This window comes from Panicum hallii, chromosome 6, assembly GCF_002211085.1.
Source record: "Panicum hallii strain FIL2 chromosome 6, PHallii_v3.1, whole genome shotgun sequence".
Classification (NCBI taxonomy): Eukaryota; Viridiplantae; Streptophyta; class Magnoliopsida; order Poales; family Poaceae; genus Panicum; species Panicum hallii.
The window spans coordinates 4,039,523-4,063,137 of NC_038047.1; the positions used below are offsets into that span (position 1 = coordinate 4,039,523).

Here is a 23,615-nt window from a genome sequence, read left to right on the forward strand (position 1 = left end):
AAGAGCAAGCGAGTTGTGCATAGGTAGGAGAGATGGATGGGAGCAAGTATCGATCAAAGGGTTACGCCATGGCCAACGCAGGAAGGAAGCTCCCCTACGCGTTCCTGCTGCTGCTGGCCCTTGCAGCCGGCGTGCTGAGCATCGTCGTCCTGCAAAAGGTGAGGGAGCAGCGCATCTTTGCCGGACGTCTCCAGGAACGTGACCGGCAGCTTGTCTCCCTGCGGATCCTCCTCCAGGTATGGTCATTGATCACAGCCTCTACTCCAGATACCTGCACTGGCCATTTTCTTGGATCCAGTTTGTTTTTTCAAGAAACAATGCAGCAAACAAGATTGTTAAAAGAGAAAGAAGCAAATCATGAGCAGGAATTACCTGCTATCATTTGCAGGTAGGAGACCAGACAAAAAAAAAAAGATAATGTGACATCACACTAAAGGAAAATAGCACACTTTAAGGTATAACTGAACATTAAAAGCAATTGAAAACTTTGCACTGGCATATCGATCATATAGGTAACTGATGCTTCAGTATTTGCATTACCTTCCAATACAGGGTTTTGTCAATCTAAAACCACAGCATGGTCAATTTTGTTCTCTTGAGTATATACCAGATAGAACATTATGCCAGTATCAATTTTAAGTGGGTTTGAGTCATTTCACTATTCTTCTTTCATGAAATAACATGCAGATCTTCTCTGTGTCCGATAAAAGTATCAATTTAGGTTCCAAACTATTTTGGAAAGAATCAATTTTCGGTACAATAAAGCATTGTAAATCAAGAGTAATGCACTAATCTCACAATAACCTATTTCCAAAAATAGCATTTATAGTTCAATGTCGAACAGACAAGCAAAATTAATGATAAACATAACCAAGATGAGGGAAACTCGTTAATCACAGGTGATGAGGTGATTGTCTTTAAAATCCATAGCCATCACATTTCTCAAAAGCTGCTAGTTTTCCAGTTTTAACTTGGCGTATGGAGCAACAACTTCCCAAGTAGAGTTCCAAAACCTAAACATCTCTGAATTTACTATTGAGGTTTGCTGCAATGGAGCAATATATGTTTGTTATGTCTACAAACAGATAGAGCATGTACGCATTTGTCCCCTATTACAAGATGAGGGAAACTCGTTAATCACAGGTGATTGTCTTTAAAATCCATAACCATCACATTTCTTAAAAGCTGCTACGTTTTCCAGTTTTAACTTGGTGAATGGAGCAACAACTTTCCCAAGTAGAATTCCAAAACCTAAACATCTCTGAATTTACTATTGAGGCTTGCTGCAATGAAGTAATATATGTTTGTTATGTCTAAACAGATAGAGCACGTATGCATTTTCTCCTCTATTACAATGCTCTATCTATGAGACCATGTTTTGTGGCACACAGATGTGCGTAAAATTCAAGATACCTAACTGGATGTTGGCACATCATTTTTCCAGAAAGAGAAGGCATTTAACAGAGAGATGAAGAGGAAGTTGGAAGAAATGAAAGCCACAACCACTTCACTTAGAACTCAGAAAATAGAGCAGAAAACAAAGCTCAAGGGTCTGGAAGCCACAGTTGCAAATCTTAAGAAGACTCAAAAAGAAATGGAAGCAGCTCTCGCAGAGAAAGACAACCGCATCAACCTAATGGAAGAGGCAGCCACAAATCTTAAGAAGGCTCGAAGAGAACTGGAGGCAACTCTCACGGAGAAAGACAGACACATCAGACAAATGGACGAGAAGACCACAAATGCTACGAACACTCAAAAAGAATTGGAAGCAGTTCTCAAGGAGAAAGACAGCCGTATCAGGCAAATGGAAGAGAAAGCCATAGGTTCAAACCCTGACCAGATGGCAGCTCTGATGGAAATCCTGCAGCGGAAGGAGGCTGAACTTGAAGAGATCAAGACTAGGTTCCAAGATTTCAAGAAAATAGACAGAGTAGATGTGCATAGTAAGAGCACTCCTGTGCAAACGAACAATACTAGCACAACACCTAACACTGTGGTAGTAAGAAAGTCTATGAACTCAAGCAGTGTGGCTATTCCTGTCAAATCTGAAGAAAAGAGATCTGGCAATACCACAGTAGTAGAAAGTGCCAAGCCTGAAGAAAAGAGACCTACCAATACCACAGTAATAGAAAGTGCCAAGCTTGAAGCAAAGAGGCCTGCCAATACCACAGTAGTAGACAGTGCCAAGCCTGCAGAAAAGAGGCCTGCCAATACCACAGTAGTAGAAAGTGCCAAGACTGAAGAAAAGAGACCAGCTAATACCATAGTAGTTGAAAGTAAGAGCTCAAAAGACAGATCTCTAGAAGAAAAGCTAGTGAAGTTCATGGCTAATATGGAAGATGATGGCATACAAGGAAACTTAAATGATTTTGATGACGATATAGATTTTGATGATATTTATGGAGAAAGTCGTTCAAAAAAATCTGGATCCCCTCGAAGGAACAAGAAGTTCATGACCAACGATCTGGACGGCATTGGACAGTCTGGGAACTCCCTAGATCAGGACAGTGATAGGGTTCGATACAATAGACTGCTGGAGAAGGAAAATGCTAAACTTTCCAAGGAAACCAAGAAGAACAACACTAACGGTTCCTTGGAGAAGACCTCCAAAGCTAGCTTAGATCATGCTGGCCATAACTCATCAGAAAAGGTTGTGCAAAGGATGGCTGGTGCTGCTGATGTGAAGCCCAGCATTAATATGCCACTGAACAATGATGAGGCAAAACAGCAAAACAGGAAGCAGAAGAAGAAAAAGTCTAAATCCAAAAAGAAGAAGATGGCTGATACTGAAGATACTAATGTTGGTGGAGAAGTTGCTAAACAGAGGGCGACAGATGCAACATCAATCTGAAACTAAGTTTTCGGAGCCCCAAAAGGCTGAAGAGAACCTCCTGGATATTCAGAGACAAGAAGAGCAATGCCTTTCTGTATGTTGAAATGCTATGAAAAAAATGAAGGCAAATTCCATCACAGAAAAGATGAAGGCAGATAGTAGCTGAGACAATATAGTGGTCAATTTATAGCTCATAGCAGCAGATAGCTTATTTCTATAATACTATGAATTGGTTTTGTTCTGAGAAAACGCTAAGAGTATATTGTTTTCATATCTTATTTTCCTATTGACAAAAGAAATTTTGCGTTTGGTTCTTCATGAATTTGGGTAACATTGTTCCATTTTCTCTTCCCAGCATTGTAAACTCGTGCTGCACGCTATGGTTCCTGGAAGCAAGCGTTGAGAGTCCATAGCCCCAGCAGCCCCATACCCACACAAACAACATGTACCTCAAAATTATAAATTACAGCTACGGCTTCTGACATTGCAGATGCATCCAGACTAAATCTGCACAATTCCCTTTGATGGGGGCTAGACCCAGTCGGAAACTGCAATTGGGAACGAGGGAAGCCCAACTGCCCGAGGACACAGCGTTCTGCCAAAGCTCGCAAACTACGATCTCCAATCAAAGCAAGATGAGGAGCGAAACTGGGGAGTACCTGAACTGCTGCTCCGAGATTTGAGCTTTTCGCGGGCACGAGGCACTCCGCCGGCTCCTCCTCCACCTTTCCCCGTCCGCCGGAGTACCGCATCCCGTTACGGTCGCCGGTGTCGCGCGCCTCCATTGCTTTGACCCGTTGGACCCGTGTGAATCTGTGCACACTAGCGATCGCGCGGTTACGGGGAACCCAAAGGTTGAACCTGAGACGCATACTGACGCGCGCGGACGTGGCGGCCTTGAGAGATGGGGAGTCCATCCGCGACGAAGAGGTGGCTGTCGCCCCTGAAGCCGTCGGCGTTGGCGGGCGGGAGGAGCCGGGAGGAGTCATGGCGAACGCGGCGGCGCGGGCGCGCGGGAGGAGAGGAGAGGGAGCCGATGAAAGAAGACCGTGGTCAGACTATTTTACATAAAACCCCGTACAATGGATCGTAACTACTAATCGCAATCTGAATATTTACACAAAACCCCCTGAAATCGGATCGCGATCATTAATCGCGATCCTATTATTTACACAAAACCCCCTAACTGGATCGCGATTATTAATCGCGATCCGAATATTTACACAAAGCCCCTCAATCGGATCGCGGCCATTAATCGCGATCCGATTATTTGCAGAAACCCCCCTGATTCCGGTTTAGGCCCTGGTGTGCCGCGACGGCGGGCGCCGCCGGAGAAGAGCTCGGCACCGGCGGAACGGGATGCGCCGGAGAGTAGATCGGCACTGGCGGAACGGTACGGCGCTCCAGATACGCCCAGCCCGTGCCAGAAGCCCGCGGTGTACCACCTGTCGTCGGCGCGGCGCGCGGCCGAGCGCGGCGGCGGGGAGACCACCGCGAACGAGACGCGGCCGGCGTGCCGGCGGGACATCACCGACCCGGACGCGCATCTCGATCACATCGTCGCGCTCAAGAGGTCTGACCCCGGCGAAATTTCCGTGGACACCTGTCGGCGGCTCCTGACCAGAGATTGGCCGCCACGTCCGCGCGCCGGAGACCCGCTGCCGCGCCGCCGCCGCGGTGCTGCAGCCACTGGAGGGAGGTGGAGACCCCCAAGAGAGAAGAGCTTCGTCGATTCAGAAAAAAAAATCTACTGCGCTGAACAGATTCCGGTAGCGCCAAGGAACTTGAACCATGTCGTGCATAAAAAGACTTCTAGCAGAGCAGATTAACTAATTATTTCGCCAAACAAATTCTGGCGCGAACACTCAACCCCCAAAAGGAATGTCGTCAGTCATCAGCCGATGCCGCAGGGCATCCAACGAGCTCATCAGTTATCACCTCCTCCGGATCACAGCCCCATACCTCCCGGGGGCAACCTGCACAAGTAGACAACCCAGCCTCGGGGAATAAGCGCAGCTCCTTCCATTCACTGAACATGCATGCATTCAGTGCAGAGAACTCTGAGTAACAAACTGAAGCAGCCAATGTCTGGCGATTGTATTGGGAGATGGAGAAGCTGCAGAGAGATCGCTGGATGCAACTTACAGGAGCCCGGCGTTTCTTGGCTGCATCAGCGTCGTCTTCCTTCGTCGGAGCCCTTTGGAACGAAGCCAGGTCAGTCTTCCTCCTCCAAGCAGCAGACGCCGCAGATCCCCCATCGCCGCCACCTGGTGCCGCTCGCCGCTTCCTTCCTGCTGCTTGATGGCTGCTGCTACCACTCTCCTCCGGATCCTTAAATATAGAGCAGTTTGTCAGCATGTCATGTGGCAAAAATGGCTGTAGCAGATTAGCAGAACAGAACCATATGAGAGATTACGTACGGAAGATTCAACCGGTTCATCGTCGGATTCAAGCACGCTGAGTGCATCGATCAGCAGACTCTGGGAGCCTGGTCTTCCCTTGGTGATGGTTTCCTGTCCTGGCGCCTACACAACAAGAATGGTTTTCAGCAAAAACTTTTGTTCTGCTTAAGTTTTATCAGATAGTCTGTTTCGAGAAAGATATCAGTTGATCACAAAAGAAGACTTTTAACACCTGCATGCTCTGATCCAGCAAGCATGCTATTTGTTGTTCGTCAATCTTTGTAGAATCCTCCGTGGCGGTAGTCAGCTTGTTCTGCAAATCTCAAACAGACGTCTTTTTAGGTTCAGATCGGATAGAAAATTGGAAGTGTTAGTTATTTAGATATTCCAGTTCCAGAACATGTAGTATTGTTCGTTCAATAATCGATGTTATATATAATAGTTATTATATTCTGCACATCAGTAGTGTACTAGTGTATCTATATAATAATTATATTCTGTACATCTGTAGTGTACTAGTGTATCTTACTCTTGCTTCATCGATGCTTTGTTTCAAGTACGAGTGAAATGCCGTCTTGTCATCCTTGTTGACAAAATCATGCAATGCACTGTTCAAGTCATTCACATTGAGGGTCTCCAATTGCTGGGCAAAACAAGGTTGGATGAAAAATAGTACAGTGTTAGTATCTCGTATCAACCCGCATTTATGCTTCAACTATATGTCTAACATAATGATGCAACATGACTAAAAGAGACCATTAACATTATGCAACTCCTGCTAAAAAGAGGATCAAGAGAAAGTTACGTACCAAGTTAGTCTCTGAAATGAGCGCTTCAATGGTTTGTTGGTTAAGGTCATTTGTGTCAACCTGTCCAGAACTGTTGGTGCTTTCTACAATATATACAGAAAAGGAAGTTCAGTAGACCACTTTACTCAGTTGGGATTGCAAATGCTCATTTGCTGGTCAAGTCATATAAAAAAAACCAAATGGCTTTTTCGAGTAACATGGTAAATCTTGTGTGTCATTGCACTAAGGAAGAGAGTCAACTTGGATTTTTAATTTAGTAAAATTATTCCAAAATTCCATGAAATTTGGTTATTCTGGCCATGAATGAAAAATATGTGTCCAGTAAAAAAATACCGTTTTGTCTTAATTTATTTAAAAGAACTATGATCAATACAAGTCGTCCCACCTTTCTGCTCCTCCATGAATTCGCTAGCATTCTTCTCTAATATAACCATCTAAATCTTGCAATGAATATGTCCTAGTTTCTCTATTATTGCTTAAGTCGTGACGTATCATCAGCACATGTGTACTTTTTTATTGAACACACAGGATATTTTCGTATCTTTGCATTAAGAAGATATAAAAATAAGTACATTTCTTTAAGTTCAGCCCAAGCTCTACCACTGAATACCTTGTTTTCTTTCAAATAATAAGAAGTACCTTGTGTATTTTTACACCTTTTCCCTGATTTTGTAAAAAGAAGGATGTCTTGTGGGTTTGCAACCTACAACAACAATAGTAGTGAACAGAAAAACCTTAAGTAAGAAGTAAGACTAAGGGATGACATCACATTAGTAAGTTCCATATTTAGGTTTTGAGGTACCTTGCCCACATACTTCTGACCAAATTGCTTCGAATTTATTGTCGAGAAGCCAGAGTAATCCACCTGATGAACAATTCAATCCTTTTCAATACAATCTTTGGGGGGGGGGGGGGGGGGGGCGAGGACTGAGTTACCTTTATTCTAACTAGTGGAAGCTTGGGTTCTGATCCACTGGCTGCTGTCTCCCTAACCTTCTCAATAAGGCTGCTCACCTGAACCAGCTCGGCTATTAGTATTGAGTAGCATACAAATAGATAGAAACAACAGCACAGAACTACAAACATCCAATAACTAAAAATTCAATGATGGATCTGATTAAAGATACCGTTCTCGAGGTAATTCAATTGGTCACGGTCATATATTCAAGAAAATGGACATAATTCGTATTAGAAAAATACTAGGTACTTGGTTGGAGACTTACAATTTTGTGCAGATACGCATGAATGGTTGCTTCATCACTAGGATCGACATCTACCTGGTCTTCCAGTATAACCTGCATGCCATTCTCTTGATGTAATTCACTTGACTGATGCAGAAAGGAAGTATGAAGTGGATTACCTCTACATATTCAAAAGGTCTAACAGACTGCAGAGGTATTTTGGTTGGCCTGTATTGCGTCCCCTGCTTAAGGGTAACATGAGAAATTAAGCGATGAGATAAAAATTATTTGAATGTTAGTGCAGCATGTTGCATCAATACTGACCTTGATTTCCAACAAGAGCACATGCTTTTGCTTTGCTTCAGCATTAATCAGTGAGGTAGCAATTGAGGAACCTGGTTGGGTGACGTGGAAACCCATTCCAGAAACCTCCTGTAAGTAGGTGATTGGAACGAAAAATAGTTAAATCTAAATGTAAAATGCAGAAATAATGAACACGTGACTAAATATGCAAATGCTGCATTTCCCCCTTCCTTTTTTAAAATTTAATGTCTTGTTACCTCGGGATCAATTAGGCATTCATGCTCATGGCCGCCCCAAATTACAAAGTCCAGAAAACGTGGCAAGAGGAGCTCACTGACACCATTGCTAGGACTTGCCTTTTTTCTAAAGAAATTCAGAATATAATTCTGATCAGGAAGCACAACCGCAAAACAAAAATCATAAATTGTTATAAAATCATCATCATCATCATAGGCAATCACTCAGTCAGACTATGCACCTTTTCTGATGAAGAACCAAGATGTTGAACCAGTCTATCTCATCTTGGATTTCAGGTAGCATCCAGTTAACCGCATGTGGTTCCTAAATAATAAATATATTTAAAATATTCATAATTAATTAGCAAGTTCATTGCTTCACCTACAAAATAAATGCATAAATACAGATCTTAAGCAGGTTTTGTGGCAAAGTACATGTAACATTCTGTTCAGTCTCTCATCCCTAATGTTGCCAAGTCCATATAGGGCAAGATAAGTTTGACCCTGAAATAATACAAGCTATTGCATCAGCCTCTAATAAGTGATAATACTAGGCTGGCTAACATCGTATAGAATATAATACAAAATATCAAATGGGTATACCTTTCTGATAAATAAAGGATAAACTGTTATTTTACCGACACCCGTACATCCAAGATCAGTTTTACCAAAAAAATTTAAAAAATTTCCAGCTGAGAGTATATCATTCAAAGATAAGTTATCCTACAAGAATAGAAACTAAACGAATTAGACACTGGACACAAATGTGCCTGCTGTTTTTTATAGAAAAAGGCAAATAATAATGTCCAGATACATCCAAATTTCATAAACTTCGACTGCCAATATGTGGATTTTTAATATAACAATGATATCATTGGATTCGTGTTTTAAAGTACTCCCATGTGATTATGTTTGTTGGCATAATTTTCAACAATACGATAAAGCATAAACTGATGGTCAAAGATTAGTTTGCAAACTGCACAAAGTAAAAACTGTGTATTATATTTGCAAATGAAGAGAGTATATTTATCTTTCTATCATGAAAATAAACACAGAAGAAAAGAAATCATAATTCATAATGTCCATACAACTCCAGCAGGTCCACCGTGGCTCCCATGGATGGCGAAGACGGGCAAGCCAATGTTGTAGTTTTGGTCTTCATAATTCACTTGGCCAAACCTGAACAAATCACTACCTGTCAATTGGACCAGGACAAGTAGACATACGCTTCACTTGGTCTAGCTAGTAAGTGAAAGATTAATGTTCAGAACTAAGAAGTTGAGAGATATAATGTTAAGTGAAAGATTGTTGCACCTATTCTGGAGGCTGGCTGCCTGATCACTTATGACCTGAAACTGCACCGGTCGGTCGTTCGTACAATAGCGTCGCAGGATCTCAATTGTCTTCACCAATGTTGAGTTGGAGGGCTTGTTCTCATGGAACAGGTCACCACCAAGGAGTAGGAAATCCACCTGCAATTCATCATCATTCCTCAGCATTCACGGTTCATATATCATTCTTTGAAAAAAAAACGTTCATATCTACTCGAACATCATATGTGATAAATTTTTTCAAGAAAGAAACAGCATTACATGCATAAAGTAGAACATGTGCACGCATTGCAAAAGAGAGCATACACACATACTAATAAGAATTTTCTTTTTGACAAGATCGTTATTTACCTTATATTTTTCTGCCAATGAGCAGATCTCTTCAAAAGTGTCAAAGGAGTCGAATCTTCGCACCTCATCTTTCTCAAGGTAGCCAAGGTGGCAATCTGTTGCCACGAGTATGCGCAGAGTGCTACCCCCTTCTTCTTCCCTGGAAAGCACGCCATGGAAAAGCTAATTAACAGATCATTTGCAGTCTGTATGAATTTATGGTTAATTGGCAGTGACAAGCATAATAAGATCTACAGATTTGAAGGTAAGATGTGCCACATGTTGGGTGAGCAATTGAGTATTAAGAGGCTTTTGATTCAGAGCTATCATGTGCCAAAGAAAAATTTGCCATTGTGTGCAAAAAAAGAGTAGCTATCACTGTGGGTTTGATGTAAATTTGGTGGAGGCTCTGAAACTTCGCATTGCATATAGATCACTCATATATAAGCCCAAGTGATGAGGGGAAAATCCATGTGAAATTTTGTCTTTTGTTAGGTAAATACAATTGAGAAGCCCCCCTACTGCGGTAAATATGTCAAAATAGGAGGTAAATTGTACAAACTGAGTTAAAGACAAGGTCAGAAAAGATCTACAAAAAGTGTGAAAAGGACACGTACATGAGGAAGAGAGATTTGTTATCTAGCAAGCAGTTTAGCTATATTATATTGTATATCATGATGGAAATTCCACAGAATGTAAACCTAGTATTTCTGAAGGAACCACCTTATTAATTTGTTTATGGCTTTTAATTAACAGGAGAGATTAATTTTTGAGACAACCAGAATTCAGTACAATAGGTACCAATGCGCATGAAATGATAAGAACCACCAACATCCCAAACCCCTTTTGCTCGCAAACATGACCCCTCATTAAGTTCCGAACTATATATATAATGCATTGGCACGGCAAACTAGAGCAAGAATTGCTGTTTTGACTAATTGACAACCATGAGTGACAACAGATACCCAACAACATCATTTTATGACTACTAATAATGCTGAAAAAAATTGTGACAATGAGGCAATAATTTATGCATGGGGAAATCAAACTTTACTATTGTCATCAATTCATCAACTCCTAATGCTGTGTTTGCCATCGACGTTTTGCTTTGTCATCTTCAATTTACACCACTTCTCCGTTTGGCCAGTATGACTATATCTAGGCATCTAGCTGACCATGTTTGGATGAATAAAGCATGCCAAATGTTGATCTCACTACAAGAGATCAAGAAATCCTCCGTCCACAAGTGTGTCCAAAATGGCAAAGCTGGATGGATGGAACAAAGACAGAAAAGAGAGGTGAAGCAGACCATGACGTCGAAGACATCCTCGTCGCCGTCCGCCTCCGGCCGGTCGGGCGGTCAGGCGCGGTAGAGATAGATCAGATCGACCGCGCGCCGGCCCGATCTAGCTAGCTAGCTAGCGTATCAATTCGCCGGCCGGCCACCCACCTGCTTGCCACTGGATCGGAAGACGCAGCTGCTCGCGCAGAGCTCGGCCGGCTTGCCTTGGCTTGTATAAGAATGTTGCGTGCCTCTGGCTTCTGCCGGAAGCTACTGCAAGGCTGTAGCTTGCTGCCTGGGCTACTGACAGTGGCCAGCGGCCATGGCCTTAGGGATCAAAAGCTGTAAATAAAGCATAAACTTCAAAAACTTACTAGACATGCATGTGTACAAATACAGATTATGTATATATATATGTATATATATATATTTCTAAAAAGTTTGGAAAATGAAAAAAATGCCAAGAAGGCAAGAACAGTGAGTGACATCTGGTTTCAGTGGCAGCTCACTGCGATTACGTTGGGCTATTTTGGGCCGCAATCCGATCGCAGGCCGGGCTGCAATCTCCCACCTCACAGCGCGGACCCACCATACGGCCCACGCCCCACCAGCGATCCTCTCCTCCACCGGCTCGGCTCCTCGGCTCTCGGCGAGCTCCCCCGCGGCGGCCGCAGCGATCCCGTCGTCCCCTCGCGAGCTTCCGCGCCGGCGAGCTACTGCACCCGCGCCGCAGCCTCATCTCCCTCAGCCATCGCCCCCCCCCCCCTCTGTTACTCTCTCAGACCCTCACTGGCCCGGGCGCGGGCCCCCACGAGGAGGCGGCGATGCGCTCGGCCGCATCGGCGACAACCGACTGACCGCCGTCCGCCCGCCTGAGCCCGAACTCCCCTCGGACCTGGCCAATTCACCACCGGCCATGGACGGCGGCGGCGGCGGCCAGCTCTTCTCCGTGGACCCCCTGGAGCGCCAGGCCGCGCGGGGCCACGGCCTCGTCACCTCCATGGCCGCCGGCAGCGACGTCATCGTCCTCGGCACCTCCCGCGGCTGGCTCGTTCGCCACGACTACACCTTCGAGGACGCCCACGGCAAGTCTTCCCCTCCTCCCCTCCACCCTCCCCTTTCGCAAGGCGTCGTCTCACAGCCCCCGCTGCTTCCTCCCCTCCTGCAGATCTCGACCTCGGGAGCGGCCGCTCCGGCGACCACTCGGTGCACCGGGTGTTCCTGGACCCCGGCGGCAAGCACTGCGTCGCCACGGTGGTCCACCCGGGCGGCGCGGAGACGTACTACCACCACGCAAGGTGGCCGCGCCCCAAGCCGCTCCCCCGCCTCCGCGGCCTCCTCGTCAATGCCGTCGCCTGGAACCGCCAATCCATCACGGAAGGTGGACCATCCTCTCCTCTCGATCGACTCATCAATTGGATTGACCATGGTGGCAGCGGTTGTTGAGCGTCTGATTTTGTTGCTGCAGCATCAACTAAGGAGGTGATCCTGGGCACGGAGAGCGGGCAGATCTTCGAGATGGCCGTGGATGAGGCCGACAAGAGGGAGAAGTATGTGAAGCCGCTCTTCCAGCTCACTGAGCAAAGAGAGGGCATCAAGGATTTGCAGGTTTGAGATGTTGTCAATTGCTTCTAGATTCTTCTGTTTTAATTGGAGTGGGTGTGATTGCGCAATTGTTTCGCAGATGGAGACTGCTGTGGTTGGAAATTCCACAAGGTACTATGTGATGGCCGTCACTCCAACACGGCTTTACTCGTTCACAGGCATTGGTTCATTAGAAGTAAGTATTGATTCTCAGCTTTACCAGTTGCAGATCTCAAAAACATACTACATTTTAACTGTGTATGCTGTAGGATTATCACAATTAAATTTGGTTGGGAAAACTAGTTTGTCAGCTTGAGACTTTGATGTCCATGTCAGTGTCAGGGCTTATGTTGAACGACTAGGCTCAGCAATATCGTAGATACCACATTATACTATATACTGCAGTTTTGACTTTGAATGCTTTGTTTTTTTTTGAGAGCAACAACACACACTATAAAGTTTCTTTAGAAGTTTTTTCCGTTGCATTTTATATTGAAATTTGTGTGGTTTTTAATAACAACTATCCTGGACAGACTGTTTTTACTAGTTACTCCGATCGTGCCATACACTTTATGGAGCTCCCAGGAGAAATACCTAACAGGTAACTGATGTGATTTCTACAGTGCTCAAGAGTAAAAGCAGCTGCATTTGTATACAGCAAATTTGTGTTTCTAACTTATGTATCCATTGGATGCCACCCAGTGAATTACATTTCTTTATCAAGCAAAGAAGGGCTAAACACTTCGGATGGCTTTCTGGATCTGGAATTTATCATGGTGAACTGAATTTTGGAGCGCAACACAGGTGAACCACTGAACTAGCCTTATACTCAACTTCATATGTTCTCCTTAGTTGGCTAAGCCTTGTTGTAAGTTTGGTTTGGCTCGTTAGTCAAGTAACCGACTCCTGCATTCCCAAATGCAAGTTTTCTTCGGGAACACGCAATCAGACTCTTGAACTTTGACTACTAATGCGCAAAAGCACTTTTTTCTTGAACACGCAGGAGTGCTGTGTATCATTATATTAAGAAGGAGAAAAAGGAACCCACACGGCCAACGTGGAAACGCACTAGCTTGCCATATGCAAAAATTATACATGTAGATTGCTCATTGCAATTATTTTCAAGACATTAGCTTTCAAAACTGATACTGTGATATTAATTATCATCAGCTTCTGTTACGAGCAGGAGTACATAATATAAGATGTTCCCCGTTGAATGTTTGGGTTATTCTAGACTAAGAATGCCCTAGCTTTGAACTTAATTACTAAATGCTTACTACTTGAGCTTATTTTTAGGAGTAGAGTTCAAGCTTACATTGAACAACATTGCTCTTTTCAAAAAGCAAGCTCTATTGCTCTCCTAGTTGCTAAAGAATCTGGGCTGGCCGATGCAACCGCTTACACGTATCTTGGTAATAAATCTTATGTCAAGAAACTATGCCAAATTAATCCTCAGACAGTTTGGAGCTTGGTCCCCATTAGTTCACACCATATCCTAACGGTGCTACTTTTTTAGGCTACCCTTTCATGCTGTAATAATCTTAGTGTTCCAGCCACGTAAGTGTTTCTGGTCTAGTGTTCCTGGTCTTGTTGTTTTTTGTTTTATGAGTAAGTAAGTTTGTCAGTAAGAAGGGTGGGTTACAGGCCCTTTATATCTGTAACATTCTGGGGTCTTTATCCCCATTTTCTTCTTAATATATTGATGTGCAGCTGTCCTGCACGTTCAAGAAAAAAAGAAAAAAAATGTTGTAATAATCTGTCTTATCATTGCGCTAAATTACAGGAAACACAAATTAGAGCACCTTTCTGAATTTTCTGCACTATTTTTTTTTCTAACTCAATTTAGTTTTCCAGCTCTACTAGTGGAGATGAGAACTTTGTGGAAAATAAGGGGTTTTTTGACTACTCAAAATTGGGAGATTCTGGAACTAAACCAAGGTCATTTGCATTGTCTGAATTCCATTTTCTGCTTCTTACTGGGGACAAGATTAAGGTATAATTTTCTCAAAAGTTTATCTCTACGCCTTTTCTCTGTGATTTGTTTTGCTTTCTCACACTATTTTCTCTTACCCACTATGTCGTGTATTTCCTTAGAAAGCCAATGCATAACCTCAAATTTTTAGGTAGTGAACAGAATAAGCCAGCAGATGGTGGAGGAACTTGTAGTTGATAATACACCTGAAACTTCAAGAGGAATCATTGGCCTCTGTAGTGATGCATCTACAGGACTTTTCTATGCATATGACGAAAGTTCTATATTCCAGGTTTGGGACTTCTTATTTCTTGCTTTGGGTCATGTCATCAATGCTTCCTGATTTGTAGTTTTGCATAGCTGATGCTATCTATCATTTAGATTTCCACTTCTGATGAGGGTCGTGACATGTGGCAAGTTTACTTGGATATGAATCATTATGCTGCTGCTTTATCACATTGTCGCAACCCTTTCCAGCGGGACCAAGTCTATCTAGTGCAGGTATTGATTATATATCTTGATGCAGCGATCACTTTCTGTAGTTTGCATAAGACTTCCATATGCTACTTTTTACTTCTATATTTACACTTCAGAATGTTGCTAAGTTGGAGTTCTTATTTCGATCTTGCGATGATGATTGGTGGATGACTTCAGTTCTTGTGTATAAATCTTTTGTTTTGCAGGCTGATGCTGCATTTGCTGCAAAAGAGTATTTCATAGCAGCTTCCTTTTATGCAAAGGTGATACTCATACTGTTATTTGTGTCCCATGATAACGTTTATTGCTATTTATGTTGTATTGTTCCCATTGAGACTAAGTATCACTCTTCTTGGTTATAGATGAATTATATCCTATCGTTTGAGGAGATCAGCCTGAAATTTATATCAATAGGTGAGCAGGTAATTTTACTCGAAACTCTCTGATGCAGTATCTATAGCAAGTATGTGAAAGTGTTTTCTGTATAGTAAATTATGTGTTGTCTTAAACTTATATAATTCTGTGAGGTTATCTTTTGTTGATTTGATTCATTTTACGTATCCCTTATCATGATGCATAACGTGGAATGTTCTATTTCCAAGATTGATAATGATAAATATAATGACATTAAGGTTGTTGTATTGTACTTACAGAAAACTTCTTTTTATGCTTTGGCACACTCTTGCTTAAGCTTTACATTGATGTAAATTTTTTTCATGGACATCTTGGATTTGTCTGAAGCAGTCAACTATGTCTACATGGCAGGATGCTCTCAGAACTTTCTTGTTGAGAAGGCTCGACAACCTCACCAAAGATGACAAGATGCAGATTACGATGATCTCAACTTGGGCTACTGAGCTGTACTTAGACAAGGTGCCTAAAATTATATAGCACATTGTGTTGGTATTATTGCTTCAGTATTGGGTTAGCTAACCGCCTTTCTAGATCTTATTCATTATTTGTGTAATTTTTGTAGATTAATCGCCTCCTGTTGGAAGATAGCACTGGCACCACTACAAATTCTGTAGCAGAGCCTAATAGCTCAGAATATCGTTCGATAGTAAATGAATTCCGTGCTTTTCTTAGTGACAGCAAAGATGTATTAGATGAAGCAACAACAATGAGACTATTGGAAAGGTACGTTATATTGTGAATATGCTTCACTTATATTTTTAATTTTTTAAATATTCTTGTAAATATACAAATCTAGATAATATTTTTTTGGGATAAGGCACCTACAGTACTATTTAAGACTGAAGGACCTGAATTTGCAAAAGGATCATAATGCAAACTTGAATACTACTTGCAATGTTGATAATCACTTGTGAGAAAAAGGATTATTAATTCCAAGGAACTTGAGATAATCGGAAAGATTATACTGTCTTTTTTGTAATAAGCTCAGGACTTATTTTTACATTAATTATAAATAGTTTCACCATCAGTAGCATACTTATTTAGCAGCAAAAAAATGCTGTGAGATGACTAAATAGATATATGTAACAGTATGCCATTTCTGTAGTTTAGATTACTCCGTACTTGGAATGCATGATATGCCCTGACTTATCACTTCAACTATTGCAGTTATGGAAGAGTGGATGAGCTAGTGTACTTTGCTGGTTTGAAGGAGCAATATGAAATTGTGGTTCATCATTACATTCAGGTGGGTTTCATTATGTGGACATTCATCATCTCAGGAAATGTGTAGCACTACAATTATAGAACCTAATTTTAGGATATGCTTTCAACTGCCAATTGCTACACAATTTTGACAGCTGACATGCTTATATAATATTTGAGCAAACCACGCTCCCCATAAACAACGTATATGCTGCAGTGCTTTAGGCGGGCCTACTTGAATCCAAAAATGTGCCAGAATATTGCAGAATCCATGTTTCAACAGAAACATCTGAGACTGGATTGGCCTATTGGGCTTAGGGTCGGTTTGTAGTTGTTGTGTTGTGCTTTGCTGTTCTTGTCTTGGGTACCAGGCTACAATGGTTTTGCATTCTTGCTATATATCTACCATTGAATCCACTTTTATCTTTTTTTGAACAATTGTAATTCTTAAAATAATTTATTTTCGTATGTAAATAAACAGAAAAGGAAATAGTTATTTGATGTCGGACATTAATGCATAGCCATCTTGATTTATTCACCTAGTATTCCTGTCTCAATACATATGCCTTATTCTACTAGCACTGGCCATTGTTTTTTGACCGAGTACCATTTGTCTTAGTTACACATATTTAGTGTAAGTCCATTTCTCTGGCCACAATCAATTGGATTTTACTATGTATCCATTGATCTTGGCTGAGATGCCAGTTCTAATGCCTTTTCCATTTATTGTGTCAGCAAGGAGAAGCAAGAAAAGCATTGGAAGTGCTTCAACGGCTCAATGTTCCTGTAGATCTTGTGGTACAGAATTTTGTTCTTTCAATGATACTGTTTTTTATCTTAAAAATTTGTTTCTACCATATTAAATCTACTTATTTGTTTTCTTGCAGTATAAATTTGCCCCAGATTTAATCATGTTAGATGCTTATGAGACTGTTGAATCATGGATGATGGTGAGAAACAAGTTGAATCCGGGGAAACTCATACCAGCAATGATGCGTTATGTGAGCGAACCACATGCGAAGTATGATATTTAGACAGATCATTGTTCATCTTACATCCTTTCTTCCATTATAACACTATAAATGGATCTTCATATTTTGATAGCTTTTCTGCAATTGTTTTTATCATGTCAGGGAACCCTATGTTTCTTGTATTGTGAAACATTTGTTATATTGCTCATTTCATTTCTGCAGATTCTTTGGATGGAAAGAGATGTCTGTTAAACTTAAATCTCAAGCTTTGGTTTCAAAACTTTAAATCAAACTATTAAAAAATTGCTACTATTTAAATCAAACTATAAAAAAAATGCTATTATTCCATTTTCTCTTAAGATCCTCAGCAAACTGCAATTCAAAGTGGCTAACATGGTTTTCTACAATTTGCATGGTGTAATGAAATTATATTTGTGACTCTTGCAGGAACGAAACACACGAGGTTATTAAATACCTAGAATTTTGTGTGAAAGATTTGGAGAACGAGGACCCTGGAGTGCATAATCTGTTGCTATCACTGTATGCCAAGAAAGTAAATCCTCTTGAAACTGTGCATTTTTATGATCATGCAGTCATGCTGTATGCTTACAGTTGGATCTTCCTGTCATTCTTACAGACTAAAAACAAAACTCCGTGTATTAATTTATTGCTGCATTTAGTTTGTTTCTCTTGGACATGATCATGGTTGTGCCTGACAGCCTATGCATAGAAGCAATATTACTTCTGCTGCATTCATGCCATATTCATGTCTTTGGTAGTTCTTTTTTTTTAAAAAAAAAAAGGAATACGTACCAAATCCATCAGGCTAAGTGGATATTTGGAGACATGCACACAAGAATTTTTATGTGCTCTGATCTATCTGTAGGAGGATGAATCCCAGCTTTTGCAATTTCTCGACACCAAATTTGGTAAAGGACAAACAAATGGCCCTGAATTCTTTTATGATCCCAAGTATGCTCTTCGTCTATGTCTTCAAGAGAAGAGAATGCGTGCTTGTGTTCGTATTTACAGCATGATGTCCATGCATGAGGAAGCTGTGGCACTTGCTTTAAAGGTAAACCTCATTCCTCACTATGTTCCACCTGATTAGCAGGCATTGTGCCTCTAAATGTCAATGGTTTGATTCTTTATGTTCTTCTTTTTTCTTATATTTTACTTTGTTCTCACTAGGTGGACTTAGAACTTGCAAAGGCAGAAGCTGACAAAGTAGAAGAAGATGAAGAGCTTAGGAAGAAGCTGTGGCTTAAGGTTGCGAAGCATGTAATCGAGCAAGAGAAAGGTGTCAAGAGAGAAAATATAAAGAAAGCAATAGAATTCCTTTCGGAGACCAATAACTTGTTAAAGATTGAGGATATCTTACCATTTTTCCCAGACTTCGTATTGATTGACGACTTCAAAGTAAGATAAAGAAAGTTCCATGCATTCTGAGTCCCTCATTCCCTCCATTTTTGAATATATGACGTTTAGGATAAGCTAATTAGTTCATCATATATTTGAAAACGGAGGGAGTGCTTATTATAAAAAGATCATTTCCATTGTTCAGTTCTTCCTTCAGTTTGAGATTCATTTCATGTTCTATGTTTGTGTTCTATATGTTTGCGTTCCATACGACTTTTCTTGTTTATTAATTATGGTACTGCAATGAACAGGAGGAAATATGCAAATCTCTCAAGGACTATAACAGCCAGATTGAGCTGCTGAAACAGGAGATGGATGATGCCACCCGTGGGGCAGACAATATCAGAAGTGATATTGGTGCCCTTGCTCAGAGATATACTGTAATTGATCGTGAGCAGGATTGTGGGGTAAGACACTGGTGCCTGCAGTATCCAAGATAGTGCTGTTGCTGTCTTTTACTTGTTGCTTTCTTCATTACTTTCCATCTCTTGACTTGTATTTCTGAAATTCAAACATGTAGCAAGTGAAATTTGGAACGATACCTGTGTTTGTATTTCCTTTGCCTCTTGAGTATGTTTGGATTCTTTACCATTTTATAGACATGGTTCTATGAATTTATGCTTGCTTTTGGTATCTAACATCGTGATGCTAATTCCTGTTCCTGACCTAATAGGTTTGCCGGCGTAAAATATTGACTGTTGGAGGGTTACACCAGGTAGGAAGAAGCTACACGTCTGTTGGGCACATGGCCCCCTTTTACGTGTTTCCCTGTGGACATGCCTTCCATGCGCATTGCTTGATTGGGCATGTAACTCGTTGCAGTAGCCAGGCGCATGTAAGTTTGTCTGCAATATTTCAATTGCTTGTTGTGGTATTCAATAATATAACCAGGCTTACATTTAACGTCTTATACCAATCATTTATGGATGAGTTCGTTATGTTCTAGGCTGAGAGAATATTGGACCTTCAGAAACGGCTTAGCTTGATGGATAGAAAAGCAGCAAAAGACAATGGAGCAAACGTTAATGGTGAATCTATTATGAGCACAACCCCGGTTGACAAGGTCTGTAATTTCTGAACTCAGCATCCTTCACCATGCAGCTGCTTTGCTGATGCGATCAATTAATTGTTTTCACAGCTTAGGTCACAGTTGGATGATGCTGTAGCAAGTGAGTGCCCTTTCTGCGGCGACATGATGATCAAGGAGATTTCACAGCCATTCATTCTCCGTGAAGAGTCGGATGAAAAGGCATCATGGGAAATTAAACCACAACCAACGCCTCAGAAGATTCTCCCCATGACCATGTCTATATGAGGCTATGGAATGTACAGCCTGAGATGCTGGGTGTTGAATTTTTACCTGGTTTCGATGCTCCATGTCTTCAACTTTTCCATGCCGTATGGTCGTGCATACCTTTTTGCTGCTGGGTGGATTTGGTTTTGATAATTGTCTGCCCAGTTTGTGTACCGTTTGATCGGTAGAACAGGGTCCAAAAGAGTGTCTTCAGGTAGTTTTGTGTATAGAAACGTCAGTTGCCTCACATGTGATTCTTGTATATCGAGCTATTGTGGTACCACAGTGGCAGTGTCTATGACACAGTTGTGCGTTGTAAGTTAAGGAACTAAAATTGTACAATAATGAAGTGTGCTTGATACATATCGAAGGAAATTTTCGCATTCTTGCACCGCACAGCATAAACCTGCATGAGACACTTGTAAATTATAACCACTATTTTGTGATACATTATTACCCATTTCCTTGCAAATCCCATTATAGATACCCAGAGGCTACATAATTCAACTAGTGCGGTGCTGGTGTTGACCCTAGGAACAGGTTAGGAAGCTCATAAAACCATTGAGGGTCGAGACAAGACGAGGAATAAAGTAAAGGGAGAAAAATTGTGAAGGTTAACATTCCCAATGTTCAATAATCCCAAAATTCTGCCTAATCACCCTTACCTCAAGTTTGGTGTCCAAAATTTGATTCGGTGGTACTAATTAACTAATCACAGACCAAAAGGAACTTCAACTGGTACCAATCTCCAGCTGCAAAGTTTGGTAAATCCACCAAAGCTTGAAATTTAGTCAAACAAGCTTCAAATCCACCTCGTCTTGCAACCCTTACCACGGCCATTTTATCAAATCCACCCGGACCGTTTTATCATTTGCACCATCACCCCATTTTCTTGACTTAATCAACATGCTATCTTCATGATGTTTCCTTGCCTCTTTACGAAAGTCCCTCTACGTGATGGAGTACCCCATCCATGCCTCTACGTGTCTCGAATCTATTTTAACAGCACGGATAGAATGAACAATAGCTTGTTCAGGTGGTTTGCATTTCTTGTCCAGTTTAGAACGTCTGCAAAGCCAATGGAAGTTTGAAATACCTCGATAGAAACCATCTTTTGCATGCGTGCATGACCAAGAAGAAATAGTAGACTAAATATGGAATTGAAAAGGTTAAGACCGGCACATGGATAAAGCTCTATTGCGGTCTAATTACAGCAAACCAAACTGAAAAACAAGAAGAAAACGGGGCGAAAATGGGCTAATTTTAGCAGTTTCCGAGGCACTCCAAGGAGTGATCAGAAATCGCAGCTTCGTCTCATCCATCAGTGCCGCCGCTGGACGAGGATTGCCGCCTCCATATAAACAGGTGTCGCCGCGCGTCTCCTCCACCAGGCGTCCCCGCCCCCGGCCACCTCTCCCAACCCTCGTCCCATCCCTTTACGGCAGCCATGGCGGGCGGCGTGGTGGTGAACGCGGCCGGGGGCAAGGAGTACCCCGGCCACATGACGGCGTTCGTCTTCTTCACCTGCCTGGTGGCGTCCTCGGGCGGGCTCATCTTCGGCTACGACATCGGCATCTCCGGCGGCGTGACGTCCATGGACTCGTTCCTCCAGGAGTTCTTCCCCTCCGTGTACGCCAAGGCCGAGGCCACCAAGGACACCAACCAGTACTGCAAGTTCAACAGCCAGCTGCTGACGCTCTTCACGTCGTCGCTGTACCTGGCGGCGCTGGCGACGTCGTTCGTGGCGGCGTCGGTGACGCGCGTGTTCGGGCGCAAGTGGTCCATGTTCTGCGGCGGGCTCACCTTCCTGGCGGGCTCGGCGCTCAACGGCGCGGCCACGGACGTGATGATGCTCATCCTGGGCCGCATCCTGCTCGGCATCGGCGTCGGGTTCGCCAACCAGTCGGTCCCGCTGTACCTGTCGGAGATGGCGCCGGCGAAGCTCCGGGGCATGCTCAACATCGGGTTCCAGCTGATGACCACCATCGGCATCCTGGCGGCGAACCTGATCAACTACGCGACGGTGGGCATCGAGGGCGGGTGGGGCTGGCGCATCGGGCTGGGGCTCGCCGGCGTGCCGGCGCTGGTGATCACGGTGGGCGCGCTGGCGCTGCCCGACACGCCCAACTCCCTGATCGCCCGCGGCTACCACGAGGACGCCAAGGCGGTGCTGGTGAGGATCCGCGGCACCGACGACGTGCACGACGAGTTCGAGGACATGGTGGCGGCGAGCGAGGAGGCGAGCGCGATCGAGCACCCGTGGCGCAACATCCTGGAGCCTAAGTACCGGCCCCAGCTGACGGTGGCGGTGCTCATCCCCTTCTTCCAGCAGCTCACCGGCATCAACGTGATCATGTTCTACGCGCCGGTGCTGTTCCTGACCATCGGCTTCGGTGACGACGCGTCGCTCATGTCCGCCGTCATCACGGGGCTCGTCAACATGTTCGCCACCGTGGTGTCCATCGTCACCGTGGACCGCCTCGGCCGCCGCGCGCTGTTCCTCCAGGGCGGCACCCAGATGTTCATATCCCAGATCGTGGTGGGCACCCTGATCGCGCTCCAGTTCGGCACCTCTGGCGTCGGCGCCATGTCCCGGCCCAACGCCATGCTGCTGGTGCTCTTCATCTGCCTGTACGTGGCCGGGTTCGCCTGGTCCTGGGGCCCCCTCGGGTGGCTCGTCCCCTCCGAAGTGTTCTCGCTGGAGATCCGGTCGGCCGGGCAGAGCATAGCCGTGTGCGTCAACATGACGCTCACCTTCATCATCGGGCAGGCCTTCCTCAGCATGCTCTGCACGCTCAAGTTCGGGCTCTTCTACTTCTTCGCCGGGTGGATGTTCGTGATGACCGCTTTCGTCGCGCTCTTCCTGCCGGAGACCAAGGGGGTGGCCATCGAGGAGATGAACCTCGTCTGGAGCCAGCACTGGTTCTGGGGGAGGTACGTCAACGTCGACCGCGACGGCTCGCGGCGCGGCGGCAGCAACCGCAGGACGACCGGCGTCTGATGATCAGACTACTGTCAGAGCTAGGGACGCGAACGTGTGTAACCTAACGCTAACTGACCATCCACCGATCCACATGCCTCCAGCCATCATAGGACCGCCGGTGCGAATTGCATTGGCACAATGGCAGGGTTTGGCTGTTTCGATCGCCGGCTAACTTCCCATGAAGATCGTCGATTACTTGTTCATAGCATGCAGAGATCGGTTTGATTTAGTATTTCAGAGATTAGAGAGAGAGAGAGAGAGAGAGAGAGAGAGAGAGAGGGATTGTTGGCAGGCATAGCATGCAGATTATTGGCACAGTAGTATGGTCGGTTTAAGTTTCAGACAGGAGCGAGTTTGATCTAGGAGTGATCCCTGCAAGGTGCATGTTGTTGCAGTGACAGCGTTTCTTGAGGTGGTGTTGTAGAGAGGAAACCCCCCTGCAAGGATTGTAACCAGCCCGTAGTGATTCTTGTTTTTCTTAGCCAGCCACTTACATATACTTGTTGGTAGTTTGAACAACATGGAGAAGTCTGTCCCATATATGCAAACCTGTTAAAACCATCGCGTGGTAACTTGATTTGTTCAAAAATT

General features: G+C 43.6%; 4 protein-coding genes across 4 annotated transcripts; 3 read left to right on the plus strand and 1 right to left on the minus strand.

Moving 5' to 3' along the window:
• The first annotated feature begins 2 nt into the window (after positions 1 to 2).
• On the plus strand, positions 3 to 3,151 carry LOC112896519 (ELKS/Rab6-interacting/CAST family member 1-like). Its single transcript, XM_025964518.1, has 2 exons — positions 3 to 236; positions 1,445 to 3,151. The coding sequence occupies exons 1-2, from the start codon at positions 33 to 35 to the stop codon at positions 2,849 to 2,851; spliced, it is 1,611 nt and encodes a 536-aa protein (XP_025820303.1). The 5' UTR covers positions 3 to 32; the 3' UTR covers positions 2,852 to 3,151.
• A 1,454-nt stretch (positions 3,152 to 4,605) lies between these two features.
• On the minus strand, positions 4,606 to 11,459 carry LOC112896890 (double-strand break repair protein MRE11-like). Its single transcript, XM_025965015.1, has 20 exons — positions 11,430 to 11,459; positions 9,447 to 9,608; positions 9,079 to 9,236; positions 8,853 to 8,943; positions 8,368 to 8,487; positions 8,200 to 8,268; positions 8,007 to 8,089; positions 7,786 to 7,891; positions 7,550 to 7,657; positions 7,405 to 7,467; positions 7,268 to 7,339; positions 6,981 to 7,058; positions 6,847 to 6,909; positions 6,684 to 6,747; positions 6,045 to 6,127; positions 5,765 to 5,878; positions 5,468 to 5,548; positions 5,254 to 5,358; positions 4,979 to 5,164; positions 4,606 to 4,809 (listed from the first exon to the last, which is right to left on the minus strand). Exons 1-20 carry the CDS (start codon positions 11,457 to 11,459, stop codon positions 4,768 to 4,770), a joined length of 1,878 nt encoding a protein of 625 aa, XP_025820800.1. The 3' UTR covers positions 4,606 to 4,767.
• On the plus strand, positions 11,320 to 20,416 carry LOC112896514 (vacuolar sorting protein 18). The gene is made up of 23 exons (XM_025964509.1): positions 11,320 to 11,792; positions 11,876 to 12,088; positions 12,176 to 12,315; positions 12,392 to 12,487; positions 12,825 to 12,892; positions 12,994 to 13,095; positions 14,146 to 14,284; positions 14,415 to 14,555; positions 14,645 to 14,764; positions 14,947 to 15,003; positions 15,103 to 15,162; positions 15,506 to 15,613; positions 15,717 to 15,877; positions 16,322 to 16,400; positions 17,093 to 17,155; positions 17,245 to 17,378; positions 17,776 to 17,881; positions 18,215 to 18,403; positions 18,520 to 18,747; positions 18,999 to 19,154; positions 19,421 to 19,582; positions 19,694 to 19,810; positions 19,886 to 20,416. Exons 1-23 carry the CDS (start codon positions 11,624 to 11,626, stop codon positions 20,060 to 20,062), a joined length of 2,985 nt encoding a protein of 994 aa, XP_025820294.1. The 5' UTR covers positions 11,320 to 11,623; the 3' UTR covers positions 20,063 to 20,416.
• A 1,072-nt stretch (positions 20,417 to 21,488) lies between these two features.
• LOC112896521 (sugar transport protein MST5) lies at positions 21,489 to 23,042 on the plus strand. Its single transcript, XM_025964529.1, has one exon. The coding sequence runs from the start codon at positions 21,489 to 21,491 to the stop codon at positions 23,040 to 23,042; it is 1,554 nt and encodes a 517-aa protein (XP_025820314.1).
• Positions 23,043 to 23,615: the final 573 nt, after the last annotated feature.